Raw genomic sequence first — 26,462 nt, 5'->3', positions numbered from 1 at the left:
TGTCAGGGTCACCAAAGGTAACACCATGAGCTACAAAAGCTCAGCAGAATAATCCCATACCCGCTAACCCATAACTTACAAACAACAGGTTATACAATCATCGATTTCCACATGATACATGTATACATAGCTAACAATGACACATCCATATTCGTTAATCAACTATCGTTGGTGTCCAAGATTTTTTTGAGTTTCTCCTACGTGACTCATCGTAGACCGTGTCATCATTTTCATATACCATTCAACATTTCCAAAATCATTTTTGAACACACCCAACCTCTGTTCCGCCGTTCCGGGTTACCGAGTATCCTCACAATGGTTCTGCCGCACCGGGTTCCCATTGGCACACAATTGCATTGGCTCCTCTCCACGGATAACCAAGCCACAATTCAAAACCCTCGGTTCAGCCGCTCCGGGTTCCCGAGTATCTCCACAATGATTTCGCCGCTCCGGGTTCTCATTGGGTTTTCGAAAATTCATCCCTCGATTCCGCTGCTCCGGGTTCCCAAGTATCTCCACAATGATTTCGCCGCTCCGGGTTCTCATTGGGTTTTTCACAAATCTTTTTTTTACACACGCACACACACAACTCACATTATGCAACCAAAATCGGTCATAATGTAGTTTCAAAATATTTCCTTCCTCGGAACACATTTTCCTTCATTGACCACACCCTAGGTGCCATGTTTCTACTTTCTCGGTTCTTGTGTCTCGTTACATGCATAGACTCTGCAGTAGGACAAAAGTATGCATGAATCCAACAAGATCAACCAACTCCATATCACACCACAAGTAATACAAGCAATTCATGTATGCATACTCATACTCTTTGAAATATCAAAATACGAATACTTCGATTCACATAGTAACGTTTTAACTTTCGAAAAACTATTCTTTCTTAGAAATTCAAAACAACAACGTTATACTTGAGTAAGTAAGTAAGTAAGTAAGGATTTCCTTACCGTTCTTCTAGGCGGTAGTAACGGCTTACGGACGGTAATCGGTGGTCGGACGGAGTAACTTCCTACGGAATGCTCCCGGTAGCTTCGAAAGAGAAAGGTTTCTTTCGAAACTTGACCTTGACTAAACTACTTAAGCTTTTTAGATTGAAGGGTGATTGGGTGGTGGTTTAGTGGCGATCTTGGATGAGTTTCTTGAAAAACACAAGAAAAACTCAAGAACAAGAAGAACAAAGGATTTCTAGAGAGAGAAGTTGAAGAATGAAAATGTGTGAGTTGAATGAGAAACATGGGGTGCTATTTATAGCCAAAATCTTGGGCTCTCCCTCCCCTCTCATGGCCGGCCCTCTCTCTCTCCAAATCCTCCATGGATTTGCTCTATTAAGTTGTCAAATCACATCACATGTCAAGCCATGCCTTGTCCAATCATATCTTAGGTGTAAGGCTATAGAATCAAGTAAGATCTTAGGCTTTTTAGGTGATCTAGATAATTACAACCTAGGTCTAGCTTGTAGTCAAATCTAAGGCTAACAAAGGCTATGATTGTGTCATAATGGCTTATCAATAGGTTGTCATTAGGCAAATAGGCTTAGGGCTATTAAGTAGCTTGGAGTGTACTACACACTAGCACACACTTCACTTTCTCTTTCCTCTCCCAACCGGCCTCCCCCTCTCTCTCTCTCTCTCTCTCTCTCTCTCTCTCCCACGGCTCTCTCTCTCATGCTAGTATACACACACACACACACACACACACACACACACATATATATATATATATATATGTGTGTGTGTGTGTGTGTATATAACCAAGTACAACTACAATTAAGTACTATATGAATCTTTCTAGATTGCAAGTACAAGATTACTTCATAAAAGAAATCAAATAAGCACATGTTTTTATTAAACTATAATATTAAAGTACAAAAGAATCTCAAGGTACAAGTTAAATCTTCTAATCTTTCAAGTATAAGTCAATTAAAGAATAACTAATGGTATTAACCAATGGGTAATAATTTCCCTAGTAGGTAAAGACCAATGGATAAAAGAAGTACAAGTACTTTTATACTTAAAATAAGATTTCTTAAAAGAACTACATGTCCTATATGCACTTTAAACAAAATATAACAATGAAAATGTTATTAACCAATGGACAAAAGTTACCCTAACATTATGGACCAATGGATAAAGAATAAAGTAAGTTTGATGAGAAAGTTTGAAGTGACAAGGTTGGCTTCTAGGAAACAAGGTACAAGATTCCTTTATTATGATTAGTTAAATCAAATTTATTGAAAGATTCCCTAGTCACATCGGTACTTTATTGGTCAAAAGACTCTATTACCCAAGGGTCACTAATTTCCCTAACGGTTATTACCCAATGGGTAAAGGATCCAAGGAACTAGGTAGCTGGTTTCTAACTAATCGGTTTAGAATCTAGTTCTATGTGCTCGGAAAACTACTTAGCCAATGGTTAAAATTTAGGGATGAAAATCTAATTATCACGAAATATCGGAAATATAGAAGGAATATAAAAAGTAAAAATAAAATTCAAATATTTAACGAAATTTTCATTGACCAAAATTCAGGGGCTTTACAATGCTTGCCCCTAATTTTTAAAGCAAAAAATAGCAACGAGTGGACTTGAATTTTGACAAAAAAATCGAGTTCAATTCCTGTCCAATTTTGTTACCGTCTAGTTAGGTCCAGTTTTGGGCTCATCCCGAGCCCACAACAATGATCGGAATCGTTCATTTTGTAGAGCTCGTCGAATATGTCATCAATGCCAAAAATTAGCTTGATCAAACATCAATAGGTACATGAACGAAATAGATTTGTACATGAAAAAAATGGGCAATTATTAATTTCAACTTAATTTTTGTCATGACTTTTTTCTTGTACAAATCTATTTCGTCCATGTACCTATTTATGTTCGGTCAAGCTAATTTTTGGCATGGATGACATATTCAACGAGTTTTACAAAATGAATGATTCCGATCATTGTTGTGGGCCCGGGATGGGCCCACAACGGCCCAAAACTGGACCAGACTAGACGGTAAAAAAGCTGGACGGGAATTGAACCCAAAAAAATCTACGAAATTATACTTTGGTAGCTTAAATGGCCTTGCTCGTATTAGTTATTGTTATATAGAGAGATGAATCTTGTTTGCTGATATGTTAATTATTTTTTGTAAACGGTAATTTTTTTTATTAACATTTGAAATTTTTACAAAAATTAATGGGAAATTTATAAAAATGGTTCCTCTAGTTTGCACGAGTTCTCATTTTCGTCCCTCTACTATTAATTGTATCAATTTTAACCCTATAGTTTTCATTCAATCTCAATTTCGTCCTTCTCCCTAACGCCATTCATGAAACAAACGGAATTAAAGGGCAAAATTGTCATTTTCTCTTACAGAGGGACCAAATTGAAATTTTATGCAAACCAGAGGGATTATTTTTAAAATTTTACATTTTACTTTCGTTTTTTGCAAATAAAATAAAAAATACCATAAGTAATATATTTGACAACTAAATTATTTTTTATTGGGTAATCAAACTATATTGAAAAATTTATATTTCATTACACATTACAAAAATATTAGAAAATGTACAAATCAACCCCTTAGCTAATGTCTTTGTATCATGTTCTTATAATCTTCTTATTTTTTCACCCAATAAAAAAAAATGTTTAAAATCCGTGTTTATTTGTTATATGAGTGATCTTATGAGTAAGTCCCAAAATAAATACACTTATAACCATATTTTAATGTATTTGATCTCTTAATATTTAATAGTGTTTCATTGCTTAATTAAACACAATTACAAGATTTCTAAATACTACTGAACAACTTTTTCTTTTTAATCATGCGACAAAAAAAATAACCATAGTGAAAATTCAATTGAAAAAAAATACAACACCAGGACAATTAACATAAGGGTTGTTTTTTGAATTTTTTCATATTTTTTGTGATGTATATAATAAAAACTTTAAAAAATTTCAACTTATTTTTTATTATTCAATATAAAATGAGATGAAAAATATATTATATATGATGTATTTTAAATTTATTTAAAAAAAAAAGTAAAAAATAAAATTATAGAAATAGTCCCTCTAGTTTGCATGAAATCTCAATTTAGTCCCTCTATGAGGAGAAATGACAATTTTGTCCTCCAATTTCGTTTGTTTCATTAACGCCGTAAGCGAGAGGGATGAAATTGAGACAGAATGCAAATTATAGGACTAAAAGTAACACAATTAATACTAGAGGGACGAAAATAAAAATTCATGCAAACTAGAGGGACCATTTATAAAAAATTTCCAAAATTAATTATTGATGATAGTAAAAATGCACATTACTGTATTACATTTCTATTTCTACTAGGAAAATTGGGTGTAATGTACGGGAAGAATTCATCTATTATCCAATTAATACAAGTACAAATTAAAAATAATACTGTATGATTTGAGAAACATATGGTATTATTTTCCAAATTGATCAACATGGCAAGTATGATTGTCATCATTATATGGACTGCAATGCACTTATATCGTCGACACCCTACACACGTGAGATTGAACAGTAAATGAAATCATCATTACGAAGATATGAGTAAGCATATAAAAGTCAAGTTTTGATTTTTTGATTTTTTGATTTTTTATTAGTACTATATATGTAGGTCTTATTTAACATCTAACTAAAAAAAAACAGCACGAATGACAGCAACAATTAAAAAAAAAATGATAAAGATCTTTTCAGAGGTTATGTGGTTGCTTTCTTCTTGTTTATTGCTATCATAAAAGTTGTGCTATGCACAAATTTGTTTTTGTTTTTTTTAATCATTTTAAAATGATGTGCTACTATATGCACAGGTTAATGACAATGTTTTATCACTATCAAAGTTGGAATAGAAAAGTAAATCAGATTAAATATATTTAAGATATTTACCAAATAATTAAAATGGTTTTTTTGGGGCTTTACCTTGAATATTTTTAAAAATATTTGGGTAAAAGGTATAAAAAAAAAAAACTTACTTTTCCGATTTCTTTCGTCAAAACAAATCAATAATTCACAAAATTTTGACGCAAAACTAAGAAATGCGATTTTTTTAAATAAGAACAAAAGCCCAAAAAGCTTAGCGGAATGTAGTCTAAGGGGCCATTTGGCAAAATAAGCCGAATGACTTATTTTTTTGTCCTTATTAAAAAAAATCACATTTGTTAGTTTTTTACCGTTTTTTTGAGAATTATTGCTTCTTCATAACGAGACAAATCTACAAAGGAAAAAATTACGATTAAAACCCAATTTTTTAAAATAAAGATAAAAATAAGTCAATAAGCCAATTTTTTTGTCTTTGTTCAAAAAAAATTGAGTTTTGTTCGTAATTTTTTTCTTTTTAAATTCATCTCATCATGAAGAAACAATAATCCTCGAAATATCGGTAAAAATCTAACAAAGACGATTTTTTTTTAAATAAGAACAAAAAAATAAGCCATTTGACTTATTTTGCCAAACAAGCCCTAAGTCTTACGCCCTATAAAATCTAAGGGAGTATGATGTAACTTTCTCAAACTGTTGGGATCGCTGTATTGTTGCCAAACGTCAGGGTGATCAGTGTAAATTGTCCAAAAAATTGGAGACCCGATCGCCCTGATTGAACAATCAACTCGACCCGTTTATGTACCCATCGCTCCAAAATCTCTCTCTCTCTCTCACTCTCTCTCTCTCGACCCAGGCGACTCATTCCGATCAGTGAGTGCACCCTTACACTACCATCTGCCTTGATTTTTGAACTCTTATAGGTTTCAATTCGCACAGGATTGACCGAATTCCCTTCTCTTTTCTTTTTCCCTGTAATATAATTTTGTTTTCTGGGTTTAATTGAAATGGGTTTTTTTTGGAAGCAGTTTAATTAATTTCATTGAGGGAAACAATACCGTGATGGGTTTCTCATTGGGATACAATTCCTTTGGGTCTCTGGTAGAATCCAAAATTTAGTATTTCCATTTTTTTAGTGGTAGTGTAACGCTGAATTTATTCGTTTTCGGGTTCCTTCTAGTTTTTCTGGATTTAGTATTTCCATGTTTCTCAATGAGAAATCCAAAATTTAGTATTTCCATGTTTCTCTGGCCCCACCGTCAACTAGCGGCGCCCAGTTAAAGCCGGAGGAAAGGCTCCTTATGAAAGTCATTTTCTTGGTGTGCTACAGTATCAAAAGCCTAATGAATTAGTTAGTTTTCTATGTCTCTAGTTCTGCAAGTTTAGCACGCCTTTAGTACTTGGTCATCAAGAATTCTTCCGGATTATATTGCTTAGTACTATTGGAAAGGGTTTAGGTTTAGAGGTTACGGTTTAGAGCATAAAGATCAGCATTATTTTTTTTTGGTAATAGTTCACTTATTGAACGTCTAAGTTGACAACTGGGCTAGCTCAGTTGGCCAGCTCTTTTGCATCTCACTAGGAGGTCAAGAGTTCTTTTCTTTGTATTTGTTGGGATTATTGTCTCCCTAATGGGGCTTGTGGTTGGGTTTGGTTTATAGTGATTGCAGAATTGTTTGGGATTGTTTCTCTTCCTTAATGGGGCTAGTAGTTGGGTTGGACTTATGGTGATTGTAGAGTTGTTTCCAGTTTCATGTAATTCTGATATTTGTATTTTCTAACCGTTTGAAAATAAAAATAAAAATCTAAGTTCGCAAGGCAGATAATTCTATTCTGGTGTCGATTTCCAGATTAGATTTTTCGATGTTTTAGCTTTAGTTTTCTTTATTTAGTCTCTGCTGATTCCATGTGTAATCCTTGTGATGTGTTGAAATTGTCGATGTATTTGCTTGTCCAGGTTTTACTTTGATGCTGCCCGCTAGCACTGCTGAGCATGGCCACTAACCCACTTAAAGGTAGAAATTTAGCAGCACAGGTTCTAGGACATAAAGGTCGTTAACCCTTTCTGCAAATTCAGATGAATTGAGTCCACTTCTGGCAATATGATCAATTGAAGCCCACTGATACAATGAAAGAATAAGTAGCACAAACAAATCTTTGGTTCCAGAAACTTCTGAAACTGTGGTTTTCATGGCTGCTTCTGTGTCAACTCTTCCATGGATTTGGGTCATTGAAGCTCTGGCAAGCTTCAAGCAACTGGATGCATCTATTCTGTTGGGTACTTGTTGGGTTTTGGTTAATGTCTTGTCTTTCCTTGGTACTAAGTATTTGGTTTCGATGTTAATGTTTCTTGTTTTATCAGATTTGGTTAAAAGGACTCCAGAAATCTCTGACGATTTGGGGGAAAATGCCAGAGAAATGGTCTCCTTAAGAATTTTGGAGAGTTTTTTTGATAGGCAATCTGGAAGCAAAAATGGTGGTTCCGCCGTAGAATCCAAAATGGAGCTGGATCCATCAAAGCAGTGTGAAGATGTACTTCGAGATATAGTGCATGAGGTAGTATCCCTTGTTGTTTATGTTATCTTCACTTTTTCGTGTTAAATTTTTGAGACAAATTGAGTATGGAACAACTGGATTGTTGAGTATTTCATGAGCTTAATTACGTTTCTCTTATATGAACAATTTGTTTATCCGGAATATAATATGCTTGTACTTGTCAGACGTCTGCTTCGAATCTGAGAATGGATGAACCAGAGATGTTGAAATGGGATGTCCAGACCTTTATTATGCATAAGAGAGCTTCCTTGCCAAAATGCACTTTACTACAGGTAGAAAGGAATCTGTTTCATTGATGCATAAATTTGAGAGAAGTAAAAGGAACATAAGAATTTTTATAGCTTATTTTGTTTTAGCGAAAAATCTATGAGTACCGACCATTGGGGGAGAGAAAACGTACCGACGGCCGCCGGCGGGCCGTCTCCGGCCACCGGACGGCCGATCCGAGCCGTTCAAAAATTCTAAAAAATAAAACCGAGGGGGTCAACGCGGGAATCAAGGGCATCCGAGGTGTTTAGGGTGCTTGATCAAAGCACCCTTTTTTCGTGTATATATGTACATATATACACGAAAAAAGGGTGCTTTGATCAAGCACCCTAAACACCTCGGATGCCCTTGATTCCCGCGTTGACCCCCTCGGTTTTATTTTTTAGAATTTTTGAACGGCTCGGATCGGCCGTCCGGTGGCCGGAGACGGCCCGCCGGCGGCCGTCGGTACGTTTTCCCTCCCCGTGGTCGGTACATATAGCAACACTCTTGTTTTAGTGATCTGGCCAATGGTGCTTTTGACGAAACAGCTGAAGAATGCAATTCTTGAAGGAAACCATCCAATTCTTGCATCCTTGACAGAAAGCAGTGGATTGTCACTTAGCAATCAGTCTGGAAACAGAATTCCCATGGATGATGGTGATCTCAATCCAGTTGCCAGAGGGAACTTAACCTCTCCAACCCCTGAAAATGTTGATGGCTTCTTGCAAGAAGATGCGGCTAACACCACTTTGTTATCTTCTAAGAGGAATAGAAGTGACTTAGATACTGAAGATCTGGCTGCAAAATCCTATGAGGATGGTATCAGTATGGACGATGGGTCTGACTCCCATTTGCATAATTCCAAGAAGCTTAAACAGGATGCCACTTTTACTGGCCAGGCTGTTGGTCAGAATTGTGTTCCTGCAATCGAAAATGAATTGTCCGATGATTTATTGAGAAGAAATGGACAACAGCTTATAAGGGATGGCTGTGACTTGGCCAAATCATCTCATGTAAGAGGGTCACAAGAAAGCACATTCTCAGAAGATTGTCATGATCACTATGTTGCATCAAAGAGGCATGGGCAAAGGGATGGTGAAGATGCTTCAGGATTACTGCTTAATTATCCACAAAATTCTTGTAATAATGAGGCAGTGCCTGAAGATTCACGTGGAGATGGAACGCAGCGGGACCTACCTGTTAATGAGGCCAAGGATAATGGCAAGCAATGTGCTGAAATGGGAACATCAACGGCCTCACCGTTGTATGAAACTCAACAGAATAATCATGGTGATGAATGCAGAGATAAGTGTGGAAATACCCAAATCAATACATCTAACTGTGTGCCGCTCTTAGATGGAACCCACCTAAAAGATATTCCTGATGATGCCAGAGATGAGAGGGAGCATAATCCTAGACGAGAAATGTCCAGCGATAGCGATGGCTATCAGGACGAGAAGATTGATGTTGCCCTGGAAAAACGTAAGTTCTTGAGCTCTCAATGCTCAATCAGTCAGGACTCTTTGGCAACAGCTGACTGTACAGAGCTTAATCTTTGTATGAAGTGTAATAAAGGTGGTCAGCTGTTGGTTTGCAGTGGAAGCGCTTGTCCGTTAGTGGTTCATCAGAGCTGCTTGGGCTCTGCACCCAGTTTTGATAACAGTGGGAAGTTTTACTGCCCTTTCTGTGCATATTCTCATGCAATTTCGGAGTACCTTGAAATCAAGAAAAAGGCTGCCTTAGCGAGGAACGAGCTTGCAGTTTTTATTGGATTGGAGAATGGACATCGGGTGGATAAACATACTAAGAGATTTCTGGTGCCCGAGCAAAATCAGTTCATTCTAGATGAGAATGCGAATGGAAACACTCAAGCTAACTGTAATGAAAACCATGTAAACAAAGTCAATAGTACTCAACATAGGGGAGATATAGATGATAAGAAACAAATGGAACCTTCGGTGTCAAAGGTTAATGATGGTCTACCTTGTCAAGAAGAAGGTGTGACCATAGCAGATGATGGAACACTAGGTGCTTTACCAGACGGAGAGAGAGAGGGAGGGAAATTGGGCCCACAGTGCCAATCTGGAAGTGCGTTAGAGGAACAACAGATTGAAGAAGGGAGTGGTTGCGATCGTGGCGATGATAATTCAACTTGCAGAGATAGAGAGAGTGGCCATGAGACCAAGGGCCATGGTGAAGATGAAATGCAAAAGGAAGTTTTACAACAACCTATTGCTAATCCAAACCGACGTGCTGCTCGTCTATCAAAAGTCGATGTAGGGGAAAGTTCTGAAGAAGAAAATGATAAGGCCACTTCTAATTACCGCATAGAACGCCGACGCCGTGACAAGCAAGAAAAGCAGTAGTAAGTTTTCTAGTATTGATTGATGAAAGGAGCGTTTTGTACCTGTATATCTATGCTGATGCAGAACAATTAAATTAAGTAGAAAAAATAGAGTGAAGAAAAAGAAAGAAACCCAGGCATCTGCACCTGAGGGCCATAATTCTTGGAATCCGCACCTAAAGGGAGTATAGGTGTCCACCCGAGATGATATAAAATTCTCCATTCATCAAAACCTGATTATTTCAATACAATGAGCCTATTTATAGGCAAACTCTTAACAATGGGAGCTACCAAAACGGACAACATGCAAAGCAAAATATAAATTAAATCCCAAAGCTAAACAACTGGAATTGCATACATAAAATATCCTCTAGGGTCAAACCCGAATAGCTTTGAAGGCTTCCGGCTTTGATTTGGGGGCATGATTCCACAATATAATATTTCTTGACTTCTCGATTTTTGGAGATATAGGGGGGTTGCTATTTTAGGGTTAAAGTTTTTGAGCCAGTCACTTTGTGCATATATTGCCAAAGGTTAGGTCTATCTCCGGTCCTCCTTGCCCATACCCCCCATCAATTGGGGATTACATGGGTACTGTTATGGTTGTTAAGCTGACTGTTTTCTCCATTGATCAACCAAACACTTAAGTCGTCTTCCTTTTCTTCTTAATTGACAATTTGCTGTTAAATGATTGATTTTTTTTTTTTTTTAAATTAACTTTTCTGGTAGAAGTTTAGCATGTTCTGCAACAGCTTGTTCTGTTCCATCCTCATGTATGCAGTTGGTCTTTTGAATAATCTGATATTCTGTTTGGAACTGAAATCATGATTGACGAGTGATAAAACATTTGTAGCACCTACCCAGCAATTCCTCAGTTGAGGCGAAAGAAAGTCTCATGGACATCCGCAGAGGAGGAGATACTAAAGGTACTTGCATTTTGCATTTATTTCTATGCAAGGGCACGACGTATGTATTTCTTTTGTCATCATAGGTTATTACTGCAGTAAATGTTGTCATATAGAACTTTGTGTATGTTGGACATTGCAATCATGTAATCTTCAAGAATGACTGAATGAGCGGAGGGAGGCTGAAACTTTCTTTGACCTCAGACTTTTCAAATATCATGGTTTTCTAGATAAAAATTGTGACATTTGCCTCTATCTGGAGCACCCAAATCTAAGTCGGAGTTAAAAATTGCACCAAAGCATTTCTTTCAGCCTTGCTATAATCCCCAGGATGACCATTTTTTGTTTCTGGATCTCTCTTCTTCTTTTTTTGATCGGTACCCAGTCCATCTTTGGCACAAGAAGAAATGCCACAGTACTCTTGGACCTTGTTAGAGCCTGGCCCACAACTGGTATAATCGTGTGAAAGTATTACCCAAGGTGATATATGAGCCTTGTTGGGCCTCTCCTCTCACTTCCAATTGACTTCGAGGCAGATATTTCATGCTTCAGGAGACCTATTGATTCTCAGCCTTGATAGCATCTGGAAGCACTTAAGTGCAAAGGAGTTAGTAAGGGAACTTTGCTTGAACGTAGAGTGAAAAAGTTGTGGGGCTGAAATTTTCCTCTACAACTGCCTCCAGTCCAATTGTGGGGCTGAATTTTTTCTGGGATCCCACATTTATGGCATTTAGCTTGGAGTAAATGAATCAGCACAATTTTCTGTTTTATTATTCTGGCACCTTTCTTTCTTTTACATACTAGTCTTGGAATATTCCTTTGCGTTTACTACCGTCACTACTATTGCAGGATGGTATGAGGAAATTTTCAAGCATTCATGACAGAAATATCCCATGGAAGAGGATTCTGGAGTTTGGAAGTGATGTGTTTCAGAAAGGTCGGACCACAATAGACCTCAAAGACAAATGGAGGAACATTTGCAAAGGAAGCCCGAAGTCAAAGTGAAGTTTTATCTGTTTCATCAGCTGCACTTGTCAATGTACTCTGGTTTTCGCTATGCCTTCCAAACTCCATTTTTATGGAAGTTACTTGTCTTTTTGCTTTCTGTACTTAAAACTCAAGTGGTAGGTAATCAAATCACAAGATGGAACATCATAATTCTGAATGGGTACAATATTCAAGTAAAATTATTCAGTGCCCATTGTGTCGGCTCACCAGACTTTGTGGTGAGCTCCACACAAATGTGTGGTGAGGAGGAAGTTGGAGCTCCCACCTACCATGCCCCAAGTGCACCGAATAATCTCTCAATACTCACTTTCGGATGACTACTTTTGTGGTGATAGATGGATCAGTAATGGTGCTTTCATTTTGCTTATTAGTTATCTTGGAAACAGTTGATTCAACTGAATCCAAGCAGTCTAAGGCAGACTGGCGTGTCAAAAATGGGTTGACTTCATTTCTCGCATTCTCGTGTCCATAACGTCACCATCATATCATATGTTTTCCCAATTTCTACTTTATAGCAAGGTGGTGAATACTAGACTGTATCGACTGGTGCAGGCTTGTACGTTTTGTTCGGGCCTAAAACCTGTATCACTAGCTCTCAGCTCCATATGTATGTCGTAGATGCAAGCCTCCCTCTCTCTCTCTCTCTCTCTCTCTCTCTCTCTCTCTCTCTCACTTGGCTCTGACGTGGAATTAGAGTTCTGACCCGTTTTATTTACAAGTAGAACTACACACCTCAAGTCCTTAAGGTAGTTCCAGTTCCACTTCTTTCACAATCACTAGCGTAGCATCCAAGTTCGTTTTGAGTTGATGGCTAAACAATTGCGTGAGCAGTGGAATAACACCACAAGGTATTCTCTTTATTATGTCTCGTAGAGGTAGAATTGACGCCCAGAAACAGTGGAATCAAAAGCAGGACACATAACAGTCCTTAGATAATAAACCTCTTCAACCACATTCAAATGTTCAGTCTGTTTTGCTGAAAACAGAATTAGAACAAGAATTTGTCTCGCATACTACCTAAAAGCTTGTTGTAAGTACGACTGAAAATGGTCTTACATGTGACCAAACTTGCTACGTTTTATGACTATGCACAGCTTAAAGTGATCAAATTTATAGGTTGCAGCTCCACTTCTAATAGTTGACCTCTAAATGGAAACATCCAATGGTCATAAAATTTGGGGGGCACAATGCACCAAAACCACCTTGGGAGGCATTGTAGCCAGACTTGAAAATAACTTCGACACGGCTAACCTTACCTTGAAAATATTAACTTTGACATGGTTAACCTTACCGAATTTTTTCCCCGTGAATGATTATATATCGGGACCTGAGAAATGAAAGTAGAAAATCATGCAAATGGGATCTGTGATGGGCTCAAGCGCGGTTGACAAAATTGTCCATTTTTCTCCCTTCCACAAAATGCCTTTTCAAAAAAAGGAAAAAGAATTTATAGAAGAGGTCAGTTTCCCCACTTTACAAAGCGAGTTCAAGTACAAGACAAATACGTAAGACAAAAAAAATATAGCGTGAAGTCCTGAACTCACCCGAGCTACTATTAAAATTTAAAATGAACAAATTATTTCTTCTGAACCAATTGTTAGGCTAAATTGGATCAAGCAATGAGTTAATTCAAGTAGTTGTCCAACTCTTGATTTCGTGTATCAGATTCAAAATATAAAGACAGTGATGGTTGTTTTCAGTTTTGATCAGGGGCGTGTAGGCTTTCGAGCTTTCTTTGTCGAGGTGATTTTGTTTTGCTCGGTTCATGCTGGGGTGGGAGGGTTTAGAGTCTTTAGACTATCCTGTTTTTATGTAAAGGAGATAGAGTGTGCTAAGGTTCGATTTTTGCCATCTGGCTTGGGTTTGGAGAGGAGATCTTTCTCTCCTTCCCCCATTATTCATTGTTGAGTTAATGAATACTTTTTGGCTGTTCAGAGAAAAAAAGAGGATGACTGAGATGGTATTAATGGATGCTTATGTTAAGTTCTTTTGTGTATTTTGGGATTTTTTCTTATGTGTCTACATTCTTAACTTACTAGCTAGTGCCATAGTTGTAGGTGTAGAGCAAACCTAGGTTGCAAAGCCGGGTAGCAATTCTTGTCATTAGTTTTCCTTTGGTCTACCTTGGTACTTGCTTTTTGAGTTATCGTAACCTTGCTAGTTTTTGTTCACGGTGCTATGGGGATGGGACATTAGAGAAAGGAGAAAGACGGCATGTTGTGTCGGCGTATCCGTGTCGTGTCGGCATATCCGCATTGTATTGGCGTATCCGCATCGTGTCGTGTCCTGTATTTGTATCGTGTTGTGCCGGCGTATCCGTATCGTGTCGTGTCGGCGTATTCGTATCGTGTTGTGTACTATAGCTATATCAGTATCTATCTTAGCCCATAAACATATAGCACTCCAAGGACGCATGTATTAAGTAATTAGAAGAGAAAAAAAAGAAGCTGAAATGTGATTTGTTCGACTTGAGGACAAATGCAACTCTGAAATATGATCTACTCGACCTTCCTTTTTTCATTTGTAATTTGCTAACAGTCACCACGGATATGTTCTTTACTTCGCATTACTTTCCATAGTCAAACTTGATTGTACTGAGTTTGCTTGAGTTTTCCATACTGATGGGGTAATGGATATATCTCAGTCTTTGGAAATTGGTGGGGTAATGGATATATGGACATGATTTGAGTTCAGAGTTTGGTCTTAATACATTCCAGAGCTCCCAATATAAGAACTCATCAACTGTGATACTAGGCAATCATAATTTCCCAGCCACCAGGGGCCAAACAACAAATTACTACTTCGTTCAGGCAGGACTTGTAATCCAGCAAAAGTTACTTCAAGTAACAGTTCACTATGCATTGATTGTACCGAGTTTGCTTGAGTTTTCCATGCAAAAGTTGCTGCCAAAAATACCCCATCAATTTCCAAAGACTGAGAAAGCAGCACATCAGGCAGTTCCACAAACCAAAACCTAATACACAAGCAAAGCCAAGACTCACAAACCAAAACCTCAGAAACAACCGAATAAAGCGAGGACTCACATCCACAATATGAGTCCACAAATTGCAATTACAAACACAATACTATGGCAATTATAGAAGAAAGAGATCTACAACAATTGCAACACCATGTCATATATGCTCCCAAGCTACACAAAATCATGGTTCCACCACCACACTACAACTTGATATTCCAAAAAGGGTAACAAGTTTCAACTTTTAACAACTACATATTGTCATAACATTACATTAGCAAATCATGACTGATATTAAGCAAATACATGACCAAGGAGAAAATGAATGACAATACAACACCACCACATTCTTTTCGTTTCACTTGAACTTCCAAGTTCCAACTTCATTTTTTGTTTCACTTGAACTTCCAGTAGCAAATTCCAACATTGGAGGAAATTGTACTTGCCCGGTTGGTGTTGTGTGCCGCACCCACATAATAGTCTTGTTTTCTTGCCATTTCTAGAACATGAAAGAATATTAATTTCAAAGCAACTTACACCAAAAACAAGTATAATAAAGGTGTGTGTGAGTGAGTGAGAGAGTATGAAAGAGCATTTGAAAGAAATAAGAAAGAAATCAATGCCCTTCTTGTTATATTCCCCAATCAATGTATATACATTCAGCAAATTATATTTCGCAATTCCCTACAGAGTGCAAGAGTCGTGCCACAAATATGCACTAGATGGATAGTCAAAGGAAAAAAGGTAGCTGCTCTCACATGGCAACATGCTGCCACAATACACAAAAGAATATTGAACACCATACATATAACGAAAGAAGATGAAATTTATGAAATCATTCTCTCAAACTACTAAATATGGTTACATCTCCAAAAACTATAACATCCCAGTAGCCAGCATTAGGACACGATACGATGCCATTAAGAGAGCACTTTTCCATCTTTTTGAATTTGCGAAGCAGGCACCATGACATCCCACCAACACTTGATTCCTCACTTAGAAGCAGTTCAGACACCTAGGAATAAGAACAATCGATCTTAGGCTTAGCCGGAATACTCATAAATTACATCCTCAAAAGTATCCAAAAAAATGGAAGGCTAAGATCAAACATCAATAGCCGGATGGTAGAGTAACCGGCATTAAGTTAAAGTTGTGCTCTTTAAGCAAGAATGGTAACCAGAGCCAAGGCCAGTGGCTCTTATCCAAGCTTATTCTTCTGGTGATGCAACTTAAAACTGGAAAACTCTATCCACGAACATATGGATTTGAGCCTGCTCGGATCATCTCAAAACAATATGTAAACACAGATACATCACTACATAAAGGCATTAAAATAACAAAATAGTAGCTCGTGAAAACAATTGCATATCCTATCAAAAGAGACTTGCACTTCTTCTTCTTCTTCTTCAGAAGAGACAATTGCATATCCTGAAAATAAAATTGTATCCACCCAAAAAGAAAAAAGAAACAAAACCCACAAAATTTGAAGGCTAAAACTACAAAGAACACTGAATGGAACCATCACTGAAACACACCACTCCAACCAAGCGGAGATTGGAGCCCGACTGGAGCGATATGAGCCAAAAACTACAGGCAGCAGTCCCATGAATGTTGTAGACCCAATTATTAACCAATCAACCAGACATCAAGAAACAACAAAGAACTTCAATGTTTAACCCCTCTTTTACGCACAGAGAACGACAACAACTCCATGTTTAAACACTTTGTGAACCAATGCCTTCAATCTAAACAAAATATTGCCCCACATTTTCACCCGCTCTAAAAGAGGGGATTAGCTCATCTCACAACCAAATTCATTCATATTACTCAAAATCTTCTATTTTATGGATTCATTTTGATTTAATAACACATCGACCTCCTAAAAAGCCCTAATTTTATGAAATCTGCCAAAAAAAAAATCCTAATTTAAAAATAAAATAACATCAAATGTAAATTAATGGAGAGGAAAGTGAGAGAGATACCTATGAGAGAGAAGAGATAGTGGAGGTGCGTTGGTTTGGGGTGCACATCGGTGGTGGTAGGGGCGCGTTTGAAAAAGACGTGGGAAGAGTTATAGAGATTAATTTGAGATACGAGCAAACTGACCCGAGACACCCTGTAAACCTTCTATTACGAAAAAAAAAATAATTATAATTGTTGTGGGCACACGCCCCTAAAAGTCTGATGTTTGTAAAATCGGGTGTACCCTTTTGGAAAGCGCGGCGAAACGCTCAATTCAGAGTCACTCAATTTAGCGCGGCGAACTTGAAACGTTTTTGTCACGTTGTTTGATTTTGAAAAGGCGTAGACTGGTCCGTCGTCACGTTGATATCTGAGGTTTGGGAGTCAGGTTACTAGAGAAGAAGGGTTTTAAGGCACCCCTCTCGCCCAATCTGGAGATCGGTCTCTACTCGGATATTTGTAAAACAATTGATTCTCTCTCATTAATCGATTTTTAGCCAATTACGGCAGGGAAACAATTAAAGGGGATTAAAATTGTAACATATTGACAGGATGTGATAAAATGGCATGCTCACTTTATTGAAACAATTAGTATATGATAAAAACAGACTCATGTGGGAGTTTTAAACATATTAGAAGTCACTGATTTGGAGTGACATGTGCAAGAAGAAATCAGCATGCACTATCACTACACGTTGTTTTAACTTGCGTACACCATTTCATAACTCGCGCATGCCAGTAAGCTTAAACCCACAGCTCTTTTTTTCAACCCTTTGGACTTTGGAAATGACCAGTGTACACCTAAAGCAAACCAAACAGTCTATATTACAGATAATATATAATTCTAAGCAGTTTGAAAGGGGCTGAGAGGCCAACAAAGGAATAGAACACTCCATAAACAATGTGGGGGATAAAACAAATGTCAAGGCCTAACTACCATACAATGGCCAGCCATTCGTCTGGGTTAGACTAGCATATGTGGGTAAACCACTGCGGTACACCAGCTTGAGCCACTTGTCTAGTGCTTGGCTTTGCACTTTTTGGGTTCTAAGACATGTTCAAGTTTCGTTCTAAAATCAATTCGATCCAAATCAATGTATTATAATCCCTTCCAAACACTTCTCTAAGTATATTAAGTGTTTTTAAGCCTAACCCAATGCCCTAAATGGACCCATGCATCAAAACCGTGACGAAAAGACAAAAAAACGAAACCTGCGTTCAACCTTGCAGCCGCAAGAACCAGAGCCAAGGTTGCGGTGGAGGCCCCAGCCGCATGGTTAACTGGTCCAACCTTGTGTTATGTACTGTTTTGGTTCGAAAGTGTTTTGCGACATCCCGAACACTATTTTTGACCCCCAAACTATTTTTTCTAGACTTTTCACATCTCAAAGATCATAACTTTTTAAGATCATATTTTTTTTATTTAATTATCTATTTACTAAATTATTTATTCGTTATCGATCAAAGTTTACAAACGAAAAATATTTGCGACCTTCCAAATAATATTTTTAACACCCAAACTATTTTTCCTTGATTCCTCACACCTCAAAGATGTTATCTTGTTAATTTCATATTTTTTTATTTAATTTACTATTTATCATTATTTTTACGGTGTTTCCAATTAAAATTACCTTACGACCTTATAAACCTTATTACAAATTCTCGACTAATTTTATTTAAACTCCCTACCTTCCAAAGATAAAATTTTGTTAACCTCGACCTATCTTATTTATTAAATAATTTATTATCCATTTATTTTACTTTTGACAACTTTTATTAATCTTTTTATTTAAAATAAATCCGCGACCCTCCGAATTCAACTTTTGGCACTCAACTGGTTGCGTAGGACCTTTAGGACTCTTATTTAGGTCATGATAAATATTTCAATATTTTTATCTAATTAATGTATTTAATTAGTTTTTAATTAATCTATTATCTTATAATTAATTAATAAGAGCCCAGAAAATTTTCCTTTTAATTTCTTTTAAAACGCTTACTTTATTATTGACATTGTGACTATACAAGATTAAGGGCAACGGCCCGTTCATAATAAGTTGCGTGATTACATTGTTTATTAATTGTTTTAATTACTATTGATTTGTTGTATATTGCATTGATACTTGATTTGAGTGCTAGATTGGACCTTAGAGACATGGGGTGGTATTGCGAAATAGAATTCATCTAGACGATGCTAGATAATGGATAAACTGAAAAGTTTTTATTTTTAGATTGCCTGCAGGTGGATTTTGGATGATTGTGATGAAAATAAAACTGGCGGGTGTCCAGTGATAAAACACCTGTGATAAATTGATGAAAATAAAACTGGCGGGTGTCCAGTGATAAATTGATAGACTGACGGGTGTCCAGTGATGATTGTGAAGTGATTTGTGAGGTGGTGTATAAGATAGGCGAACCCTAGTTGTGATTCAGGCATGATAAGCTTTCCTCTTGTTGTAGTTATTGGGATGCATACTCGGTACATAACTTAGATGTATCTGCGACAGCAAAGGGAAGTGATCTCATGGGACCGAGCATGGCTAGCGGTTGGGGAGGAAAGATCTCGCGGAGGGATCTTAGATCACACAAAGGAATAATGGATAGTAATAAATCAATTTATGTGGGAAATCTCTGTTTACTCCTTCGTACTATATTTATCCTGCTGCTTGCTATCTGTAAAGTAAGAGGGGTAGTTGGATTGGATTATACTACGGGGTGAACTATTTCACTCAGGTACGGATTGCCTGGCTTCTGTGCCAGATTTTGCAGAAAATCAGGTAGAGACACAGAATCCCGAAAGTGAGCAATTCTATGCAGAGGAGAATCCAGAGGTGGGAGTCGAGCCAGAATATGCTTGGGATCCGTATCAAACCTAGAAGACGGCTCGATTATTTTGTTTAGTTTATTACTACAAAGACTAATTTCAGTATTCCTACTATGGTTTGTAATAGATGAATCTTTAGGATGAATTATTCGGTTTGGATTTTGAATTTTAATTCAATAAATTTTTAGAAATCAATATTTAAAACCTCCGACTTTATTTTCAAAAATCGGGGCGTTACAACTTGGTATACCCCAGAGGTATTCCATAACAGCAAGTATAAATATTGAAGACTACAACTAGAAATTTTACCAAAGGAAAATAGTAAACTGGTTTTAACATGCTTCAAGGTGATGAATATTGAATGAAAGACATAAAATAGCTAGACATTGATCCCCACGTCAGTTCTGCATGTACTGCCATGACTGGCGTACGCGTACTGATTTTGAAACCTTGCTAGTTTTAGGGGCAGGACCGGTATTGATTACCAGCCTTACCCCCCCCGGGATCAGAACAGAGAGTTTTACCAAAGTATTATACCTTTGTTTTTGAGTTTAGAAGAGTTTGAGCTTGAGTAATGGCTTGAAGGATGAATGGAGAGTGTATGGGAATGTAGTGCAAGTATGGAAGTTGTGTTACTTTGTTAACACTTTTCTTTTGCAAGAAAGGGATGAACAAAAGGGAATAGGGTTCTTAGCACTTATCAAATTGGTAACCCTTTGGCATGAGGAGTATGGGAGGTATATATAGGGGATATATGGAGTGAGAGAGGGTCAGTAACCAACTAAAAGAGGCTGGTTTGCTTAGCAAATAAGTCTTCCTTCATTAAATGAGGGAAGAAAGGTGATGGGGGTTGTGTGAAAGAGGGAGAACATCCCCTGGATGAATAAACAGAGTCTTGGGGTGCTCCAAAAGTCTTGTGATCATGGTTGAATAAAGGTGATGGGACTAGGTTTGACCGGCATACGTTGGTGGGTGACTTGCGTGCGTGGGTCCAAGCCTGATCAACGGTCAAAGCTGATCAATGACTGACACGTGGCAAAGGACCAGTGTATGCGGGTAGGGTTTTGGCTGAGGTTTAAAGGGTTTAAAAAGGGTTTAGCTGCTCAAAGCTCAATCACATTAACATTCCCGGGGTGCTCTTGATCTGCTTCATCGTTGGGGAATCAAATACCGTAGATAAACTAATCTAGAAGTTCAAAATATGGTGTCTAAAATTGTGAGAATTGATTTTGGCACTCTATTTTTTTATAAATAAACTCCAGGGGTGCCGTAAGTGGTGGTGCGTCGAGAGAGAAGAGAGGATATCGTGTTGAGTGTAAATTTTATCTACCTTAGGTAGAAACCTCAAGTTTTCCACCACCAATTGTGGGCTCCACCATATGTATAGTGTAATAATGTGAACATTTTATTTTGTAAGGCTCGCAGAGTAGTATATTTTCACAAAAAATCAGTTTTATCGAACATGAATAGGATTAAAAAATTGACAGTAGATAAGTTTAAAGTCAAACTATCCATAACCGTCTATTTTATAAACTAAAATTTAATTTTTGACATACCTATCGATATTTGATAAATATAATTTTTTATCTCAATATATTATTATGTGGACCCTATAAGATGAACGATTCAAATTACTGAAAAAAAAATGCACGGTGGAGCCCGCAATGCATGGTGCCTAAGGTGGAAAGAATTTTAACTAAGATTTGGCTTTGTTCGGTTCCCATTTCATTTTAGTTTTAGTTTTGTTTTCAAATTATTACCGTACTTCTTTCTCCAATTATTACCCTATTTTTTCAATTATTTCTCATCTCTTTCTAATCATTACCCCTATTTTCAATCATTACCCTATTTCTCTCTCTACCCAGTATCAAAATTAAACTCCCAACCAAACAAAACCGATCTTTGGTGTTTTGAGAGAGAGAGAGGAGATTTTTTTTTTTTTTTTGATCCGAGAGAGAAGGGATCTCACCGATTCAAAATTTTGGAATTTTGGGGGTTTTCGTATTATTTGGGAACACAGCTCAGCTGGTGCGAGAAGTAGAGGAGCGGACCCTTTAACTTTCTGCTGATAGCAATTTTGGTTGCCAAAGGAGCTGTCAAGTGTCAATCCCAGCGATAAAAAACAAACCAAAATTACCGAAAACGATTACGGAGCGGGCGGCGATGGACGGCGGCGGATGGCGGCTAGGGTTAGGGGGGTTTGAGGGGGAATCGCCTCGTACTCCATTGTTCTGTACGTAATAAAATCATAGAAAAATCCCTAACCCTAACTCTAATGCAACTCCTCGACTGTTTACTTATCTTCTCCATGCCAACGAGCAGTGATTGGAGATAATGCAACTCTGCATCTCGAATCACTCGAGAAGTACCTTTTACCGATTTCTCAATCCCATTTTGCACATAGTAGACAAGGATCCAAAGACTCTGGCTGATATTGGTATTGCCTGTTTTTACAATCACGCTCCTCATTCAAATCACTCTGATGTTTGGTTTGTCAAGGTTGTTTCTACTCTTTGTATTCAATCCTCAACGACTTCTCTAAGTGGGTTTCATTCCGATTATCTCCGTAAAAATCTTAGCCCTTCTATTGCATTCGAAGTTATAAGACGCCTAAATGGTTACCACTGTAATGGGAAGCTAGCATTCGACTTCTTTCAGTTCACTAGGCTCAATTTGAATGTAACTCATTCGATTGCGACTTATAATGTGCTTCTAAGGTCTCTTTGTCAAATGGGTTTTCATGATTTGGCTAAATTGGTGTATGAATACATGAGGGCTGATGGGTACTTGCCTGATAGTTCAGTGTTAGGGTTATTGGTTTCGTCGTTTGCGCATGCGGGTAGCTTTGATTTTGCAAAAGAGTTACTTTCTCATGCTCAATTGGATAATGTTGAGATTCGTTCTTTTGTGTATAATAATCTTTTGACTCTATTGGTGAGGCGAAATCGGGTACAAGAGGCTGTTAGCTTCTTCGGGTGTATTTTAAAATCGCAGCGGTACTGTCCTGATACTTGCACATTCAATATTGCAATTCAAGGTCTGTGCAGAGTAGGAGAGGTGGAGAAGGCTTTTGAGCTATTCAATGATATGGGGAGTTTCAGTTGTTCGCCTGATGTTGTAACGTTCAATGCACTTATAAATGGGTTGTCTAGGGTTGGTGAGGCAGATAGAGGTCTTGAGTTATTGAGAGAAGTTCAGTCAGGGAATGTGTTTTCGCCAGACGTTGTAACTTATACGTCAGTGATATCAGGTTATTGTAAGTTAGGTAACATGGAGATGGCTTCAAGTATTTACGAGGAGATGATTAGTTCCGGGGTTAAACCAAGTTTGATTACTTTTAATGTCCTCATTGACGGTTTTGGCAAGAGTGGTGACATGTCATCGGCACGTAGTACTTATGAGAAGATGCTTTGTTGTGGTTGTCTTCCTGATGTTGTTACCTTCACATCTCTAATAGATGGTTATTGTCGGAGTGGGAAGGTGGACCAGGGATTGAGGCTTTTGGATGAAATGAATGGGAGAAACTTGGCTCCCAATGTATATACTTTTGCGATTCTTATCAATTCTTTGTGCAAGAAGAATAGAATAAATGAGGCTCGTGATCTATTGAGACAACTGAGACTGAGGGAAGATATTGATCCTAAACCCTTTATCTACAACCCTGTGATTGATGGACTTTGTAAGGCTGGTAATGTGGTTGAGGCAAATGTAGTTGTTGCAGAGATGGAGGCAAAGAAATGCAATCCTGATAAACTCACATACACCATTCTTATTATTGGGCATTGTATGAAAGGAAAAATGTCGGAAGCAATGACCATTTTTACCAAGATGTTGGAAGTTGGGTGTGCCCCAGATAGAATCACAGTAAATTCTTTCATATCTTGCCTTTTGAAGGCAGGGATGCCTAAAGAAGCCTATAGGATAAAGCAAGCTGCATGGGAGGGCTTGAACTTGGAGATGTCATCTTTGCAGAGAAATATTCCAATTAGGACAAACATGGACATTCCAGTCGCTGCTTAACTGAAATGGTTGATTATCTGATGCATCTGGTCTTGTGGATCCGGCGATTGCTAGAGGTCCTTCCACTGCTATGCTTCAAATAAGAACTATACCTCCAATGCATGGCGTCAAAGAGTTAGCAAGCGGTAAGTGTCTGGTAATTGTCTGTTTGTTGAGATCATAAGATTATCTTGTGAAATTCTCATTGTGGTGTTTTAGTTGCAAATATGCATGTGTTTTTTTTTTGTTGATGTTATGATTATGTGAGGCAAGGTAGTTCAACAGTCTCAAGTTTGATTAGGAAAGAATTAAGTTCTATTTAAGTAACCAATTGTTTAGGAAGAGGAGAAGGAAGTCAATGGATAACAAATATAGGCAAGAGGAAGAAATGGACGAAGGTACATATGGCGTCGAAAATGGTTTGGCTTACTCCTCCCAAGATAACCACACGAAATAATTCTTGTTGATTCAAAAATCCTTGCATTTTAAAAAAAAATTCTGGAGAAATCAACTAAACGTGTCTTACCTCGCAATGTTGATGCAAAGTGATCCACAACCCACCCTATGAAGAGTCGTTAACAAGCCCTAAACTTATACATAATCATTAAATGACTTTCATAGCATGTGCTATTTTTTCACTCATAGGAAAAAAAAACATGTGGATAAGTTACACTCATTTCACTGAAATCAAGAGAGTAATCTTTTTCCGCGTATGGGAATAAGTTTTCCAATCTGAATGAAAAAATCAAAGACGCTGTCTATTTATTGGAAATTATAATCGGATCTTTGTTAGATATATAGAAATCACCCCCACTGTTCAAGCTATGCTGGACAAAACTTACCACAAGGCGAAGATAATTTGCTTTATTCTCTTGCTTGAATAAGTCAAGTTAGGTAGTGAGGTACTGTATCCTTCAATCCCACACATTACATGCTTTAACTATGTTATTGCCTGTTGTAATTGATTATTTAAGTACGGCTGTCTTTTATTATCATGGTTTATGTTTCGCAGGAGCACCAAAATATTCAATGAAGAGTAAATTGTTTCCAGTTGAGTAGTACCATGACAATTTTTAATTTGGCTCTAAGTGCATGGCTTTATGTAACCATTTGGACCTTTGCATGATCATTTGAAGCTTCACATCACAAGCCTAGTCCACTGATGTAAATCTTGGAGTGGAAGTGCTGATCTCTTCCAGATTGGTTTGTTGTTGTTCATCATCATACTTATTGCATTGGACTATGTAGAAGTGGAATTTACACTGCAATACTATTGATTTAAAACACTTCAGTTGTTCATGTTTGGAGCCTGGAGGGATTGAAACGAGAACATTAATTTTACTTGAATTGGTAAAGTACCCATCAAAAGAAGAAATTTTTGATAGGTAACGTGGGATATATATTGGAAAGAAAAAGCACCAAGGGGTGCTGCCCATGTACTGACTTGGCCAGATTTACAAATAACCTGAAAAATCAATAAAGTTTATAGAGAATACTGAAATTCTTCCTCGAGCCAAGAATATAAGAGAGTTGGCGTCATTCCTATTTATTTACAATTTGATGATTTTATTTTAAGTTGATTGACATGAATTGATGGTGTCAATATCTCCTTCTGCTTTCTAGGTACACAATGAATGAATGTGGTTTCTGAATTCTTTGAGAAGAGCATTAAGGCCCTTGATATATGTAATGCAACTCGTGATGGGATTGAGAAAATATGACATGGCAGAAGCACTTGGAATTTGTTCTTTGTGCCTTGAATTCTCGTCAGAGGACTATTGGCAAAGGTCAGTCTTGTCGAGCAAGAAAAGCTTTAACGGATTTGGCACTTGTAATGTTAGATGAGAAGGAAACAGGTCTTTTGGGCGTCACAACACAAGCCAGGATCACCACCATCGCCAACTGGCCATTCACATTCTCTCTCTTGGAGCCTATCACGTTTTTGGTCTGCAGCCAAACAGCTCAATCTATTTCCAACAATTTGGTCCCTCTGTGCGGGAATGAGATTGCTGCTACCAGTGGGCTTGTGGTACACACTTTCTCGATGAACTTTGTGCTCATGTTTGTGTTGTAGACAATGGTTGCCACGATCCTGACAAGGGATCGCGGACTCCAAATGCACTTACCATTCTGCGGCAGTATTCATGGGGGAGTCTGTTGCTTTTGATTCATGATCGGTTTATGGACAAGTCTAAGAAGCACGAGCGTCAAAATTCCAATGGGTTGTTGAAGGAGATTTTATCAGATGGAGATATGCATTCGTCAGATGACATACTTGGTGCACTTAGAGATGGTGTCCATGCAATTTAACAGTATGAAACTTATAACTGATCCCATCAGAACCATTTTCTCATTTATAGAAGTGTAATGGGATTGAATTAGGTGTTTGGGCTCCTTTGTTAGGGCACGATATGTGAATTCAATCAAAAAATTTCCTTTTCTACCAATTATTCCAAACTCGAAATAATTTTGCATTAGGCCCCCTCTTTGTTAACTTCCCAATTTCTACTTTATAGCAAGGTTGTGAATACTAGACTGGATTGACTATTGTTCGGGCCTAAAACTGATATCAATAATTCTCAGTTCCGTATGTATGTCGGAGATGCAACTCTCTCTCTCTCTCTCTCTCTCTCTCTCTCTCTCTCTCTCTCCACAAGGGATTCTCTTATTATGTCTTGTAGAGGTAGAATTGACGCCCAGAAACAGTGGAATCGAAGGTAGGACAAATAACAGTACTTAGATCATAAACCTCGTTCAGATGGTAAGTCTGTTTTGCTGAAAACAGAATTAGAACAAGAATTTGTCTT

The 26,462-nt window shown here is 37.7% G+C and overlaps 3 protein-coding genes and 1 long non-coding RNA gene across 5 annotated transcripts; 3 read left to right on the top strand and 1 right to left on the bottom strand.

Moving 5' to 3' along the window:
* The first annotated feature begins 5,544 nt into the window (after nt 1–5,544).
* Nucleotides 5,545–12,046, top strand: LOC131322342 (uncharacterized). Its single transcript, XM_058353644.1, has 7 exons — nt 5,545–5,707; nt 6,792–7,112; nt 7,197–7,390; nt 7,555–7,662; nt 8,188–10,004; nt 10,837–10,909; nt 11,738–12,046. The coding sequence occupies exons 2-7, from the start codon at nt 7,025–7,027 to the stop codon at nt 11,891–11,893; spliced, it is 2,436 nt and encodes an 811-aa protein (XP_058209627.1). The 5' UTR covers nt 5,545–5,707; nt 6,792–7,024; the 3' UTR covers nt 11,894–12,046.
* LOC131322343 (uncharacterized) lies at nt 8,932–11,731 on the bottom strand. Its single transcript, XR_009198814.1, has 2 exons — nt 10,415–11,731; nt 8,932–10,327 (listed from the first exon to the last, which is right to left on the bottom strand). It is a non-coding gene; the product is annotated as an uncharacterized LOC131322343 (long non-coding RNA).
* A 9,728-nt stretch (nt 12,047–21,774) lies between the features above and the next one.
* Nucleotides 21,775–26,102, top strand: LOC131321720 (pentatricopeptide repeat-containing protein At2g06000-like). 2 transcript variants are annotated; one of them, XM_058352627.1, is made up of 2 exons: nt 21,775–23,801; nt 25,279–26,102. In XM_058352627.1, exon 1 carries the CDS (start codon nt 21,991–21,993, stop codon nt 23,674–23,676), a length of 1,686 nt encoding a protein of 561 aa, XP_058208610.1. In that variant the 5' UTR covers nt 21,775–21,990; the 3' UTR covers nt 23,677–23,801; nt 25,279–26,102. The 2 variants fall into 2 exon arrangements, with proteins under 2 accessions (XP_058208610.1, XP_058208611.1); XM_058352628.1 differs by having other exon boundaries at nt 21,781–24,858.
* LOC131323718 (uncharacterized) lies at nt 25,373–25,965 on the top strand. Its single transcript, XM_058355563.1, has 2 exons — nt 25,373–25,673; nt 25,730–25,965. The coding sequence occupies exons 1-2, from the start codon at nt 25,373–25,375 to the stop codon at nt 25,963–25,965; spliced, it is 537 nt and encodes a 178-aa protein (XP_058211546.1).
* Nucleotides 26,103–26,462: the final 360 nt, after the last annotated feature.

This window comes from Rhododendron vialii, chromosome 4a (genome assembly GCF_030253575.1).
Source record: "Rhododendron vialii isolate Sample 1 chromosome 4a, ASM3025357v1".
Lineage (NCBI taxonomy): Eukaryota > Viridiplantae > Streptophyta > Magnoliopsida > Ericales > Ericaceae > Rhododendron > Rhododendron vialii.
This window is presented reverse-complemented; position numbering and strand designations above follow the sequence as displayed.

Excerpts from the sequence above, each read along its gene's own strand:
- LOC131322342 (XM_058353644.1), top strand. The coding sequence starts at position 7,025 with ATGGCTGCTTCTGTGTCAACTCTTCCATGGATTTGGGTCATTGAAGCT. Across the intron at positions 10,005-10,836 it reads GACAAGCAAGAAAAGCAGTA|CACCTACCCAGCAATTCCTC; the intron begins GTAAGTTTTCTA and ends AAACATTTGTAG. Across the intron at positions 10,910-11,737 it reads CAGAGGAGGAGATACTAAAG|GATGGTATGAGGAAATTTTC; the intron begins GTACTTGCATTT and ends CTACTATTGCAG.
- LOC131321720 (XM_058352627.1), top strand. The coding sequence starts at position 21,991 with ATGCAACTCTGCATCTCGAATCACTCGAGAAGTACCTTTTACCGATTT.
- LOC131323718 (XM_058355563.1), top strand. The coding sequence starts at position 25,373 with ATGACATGGCAGAAGCACTTGGAATTTGTTCTTTGTGCCTTGAATTCT. Across the intron at positions 25,674-25,729 it reads GAATGAGATTGCTGCTACCA|ACAATGGTTGCCACGATCCT; the intron begins GTGGGCTTGTGG and ends TTTGTGTTGTAG.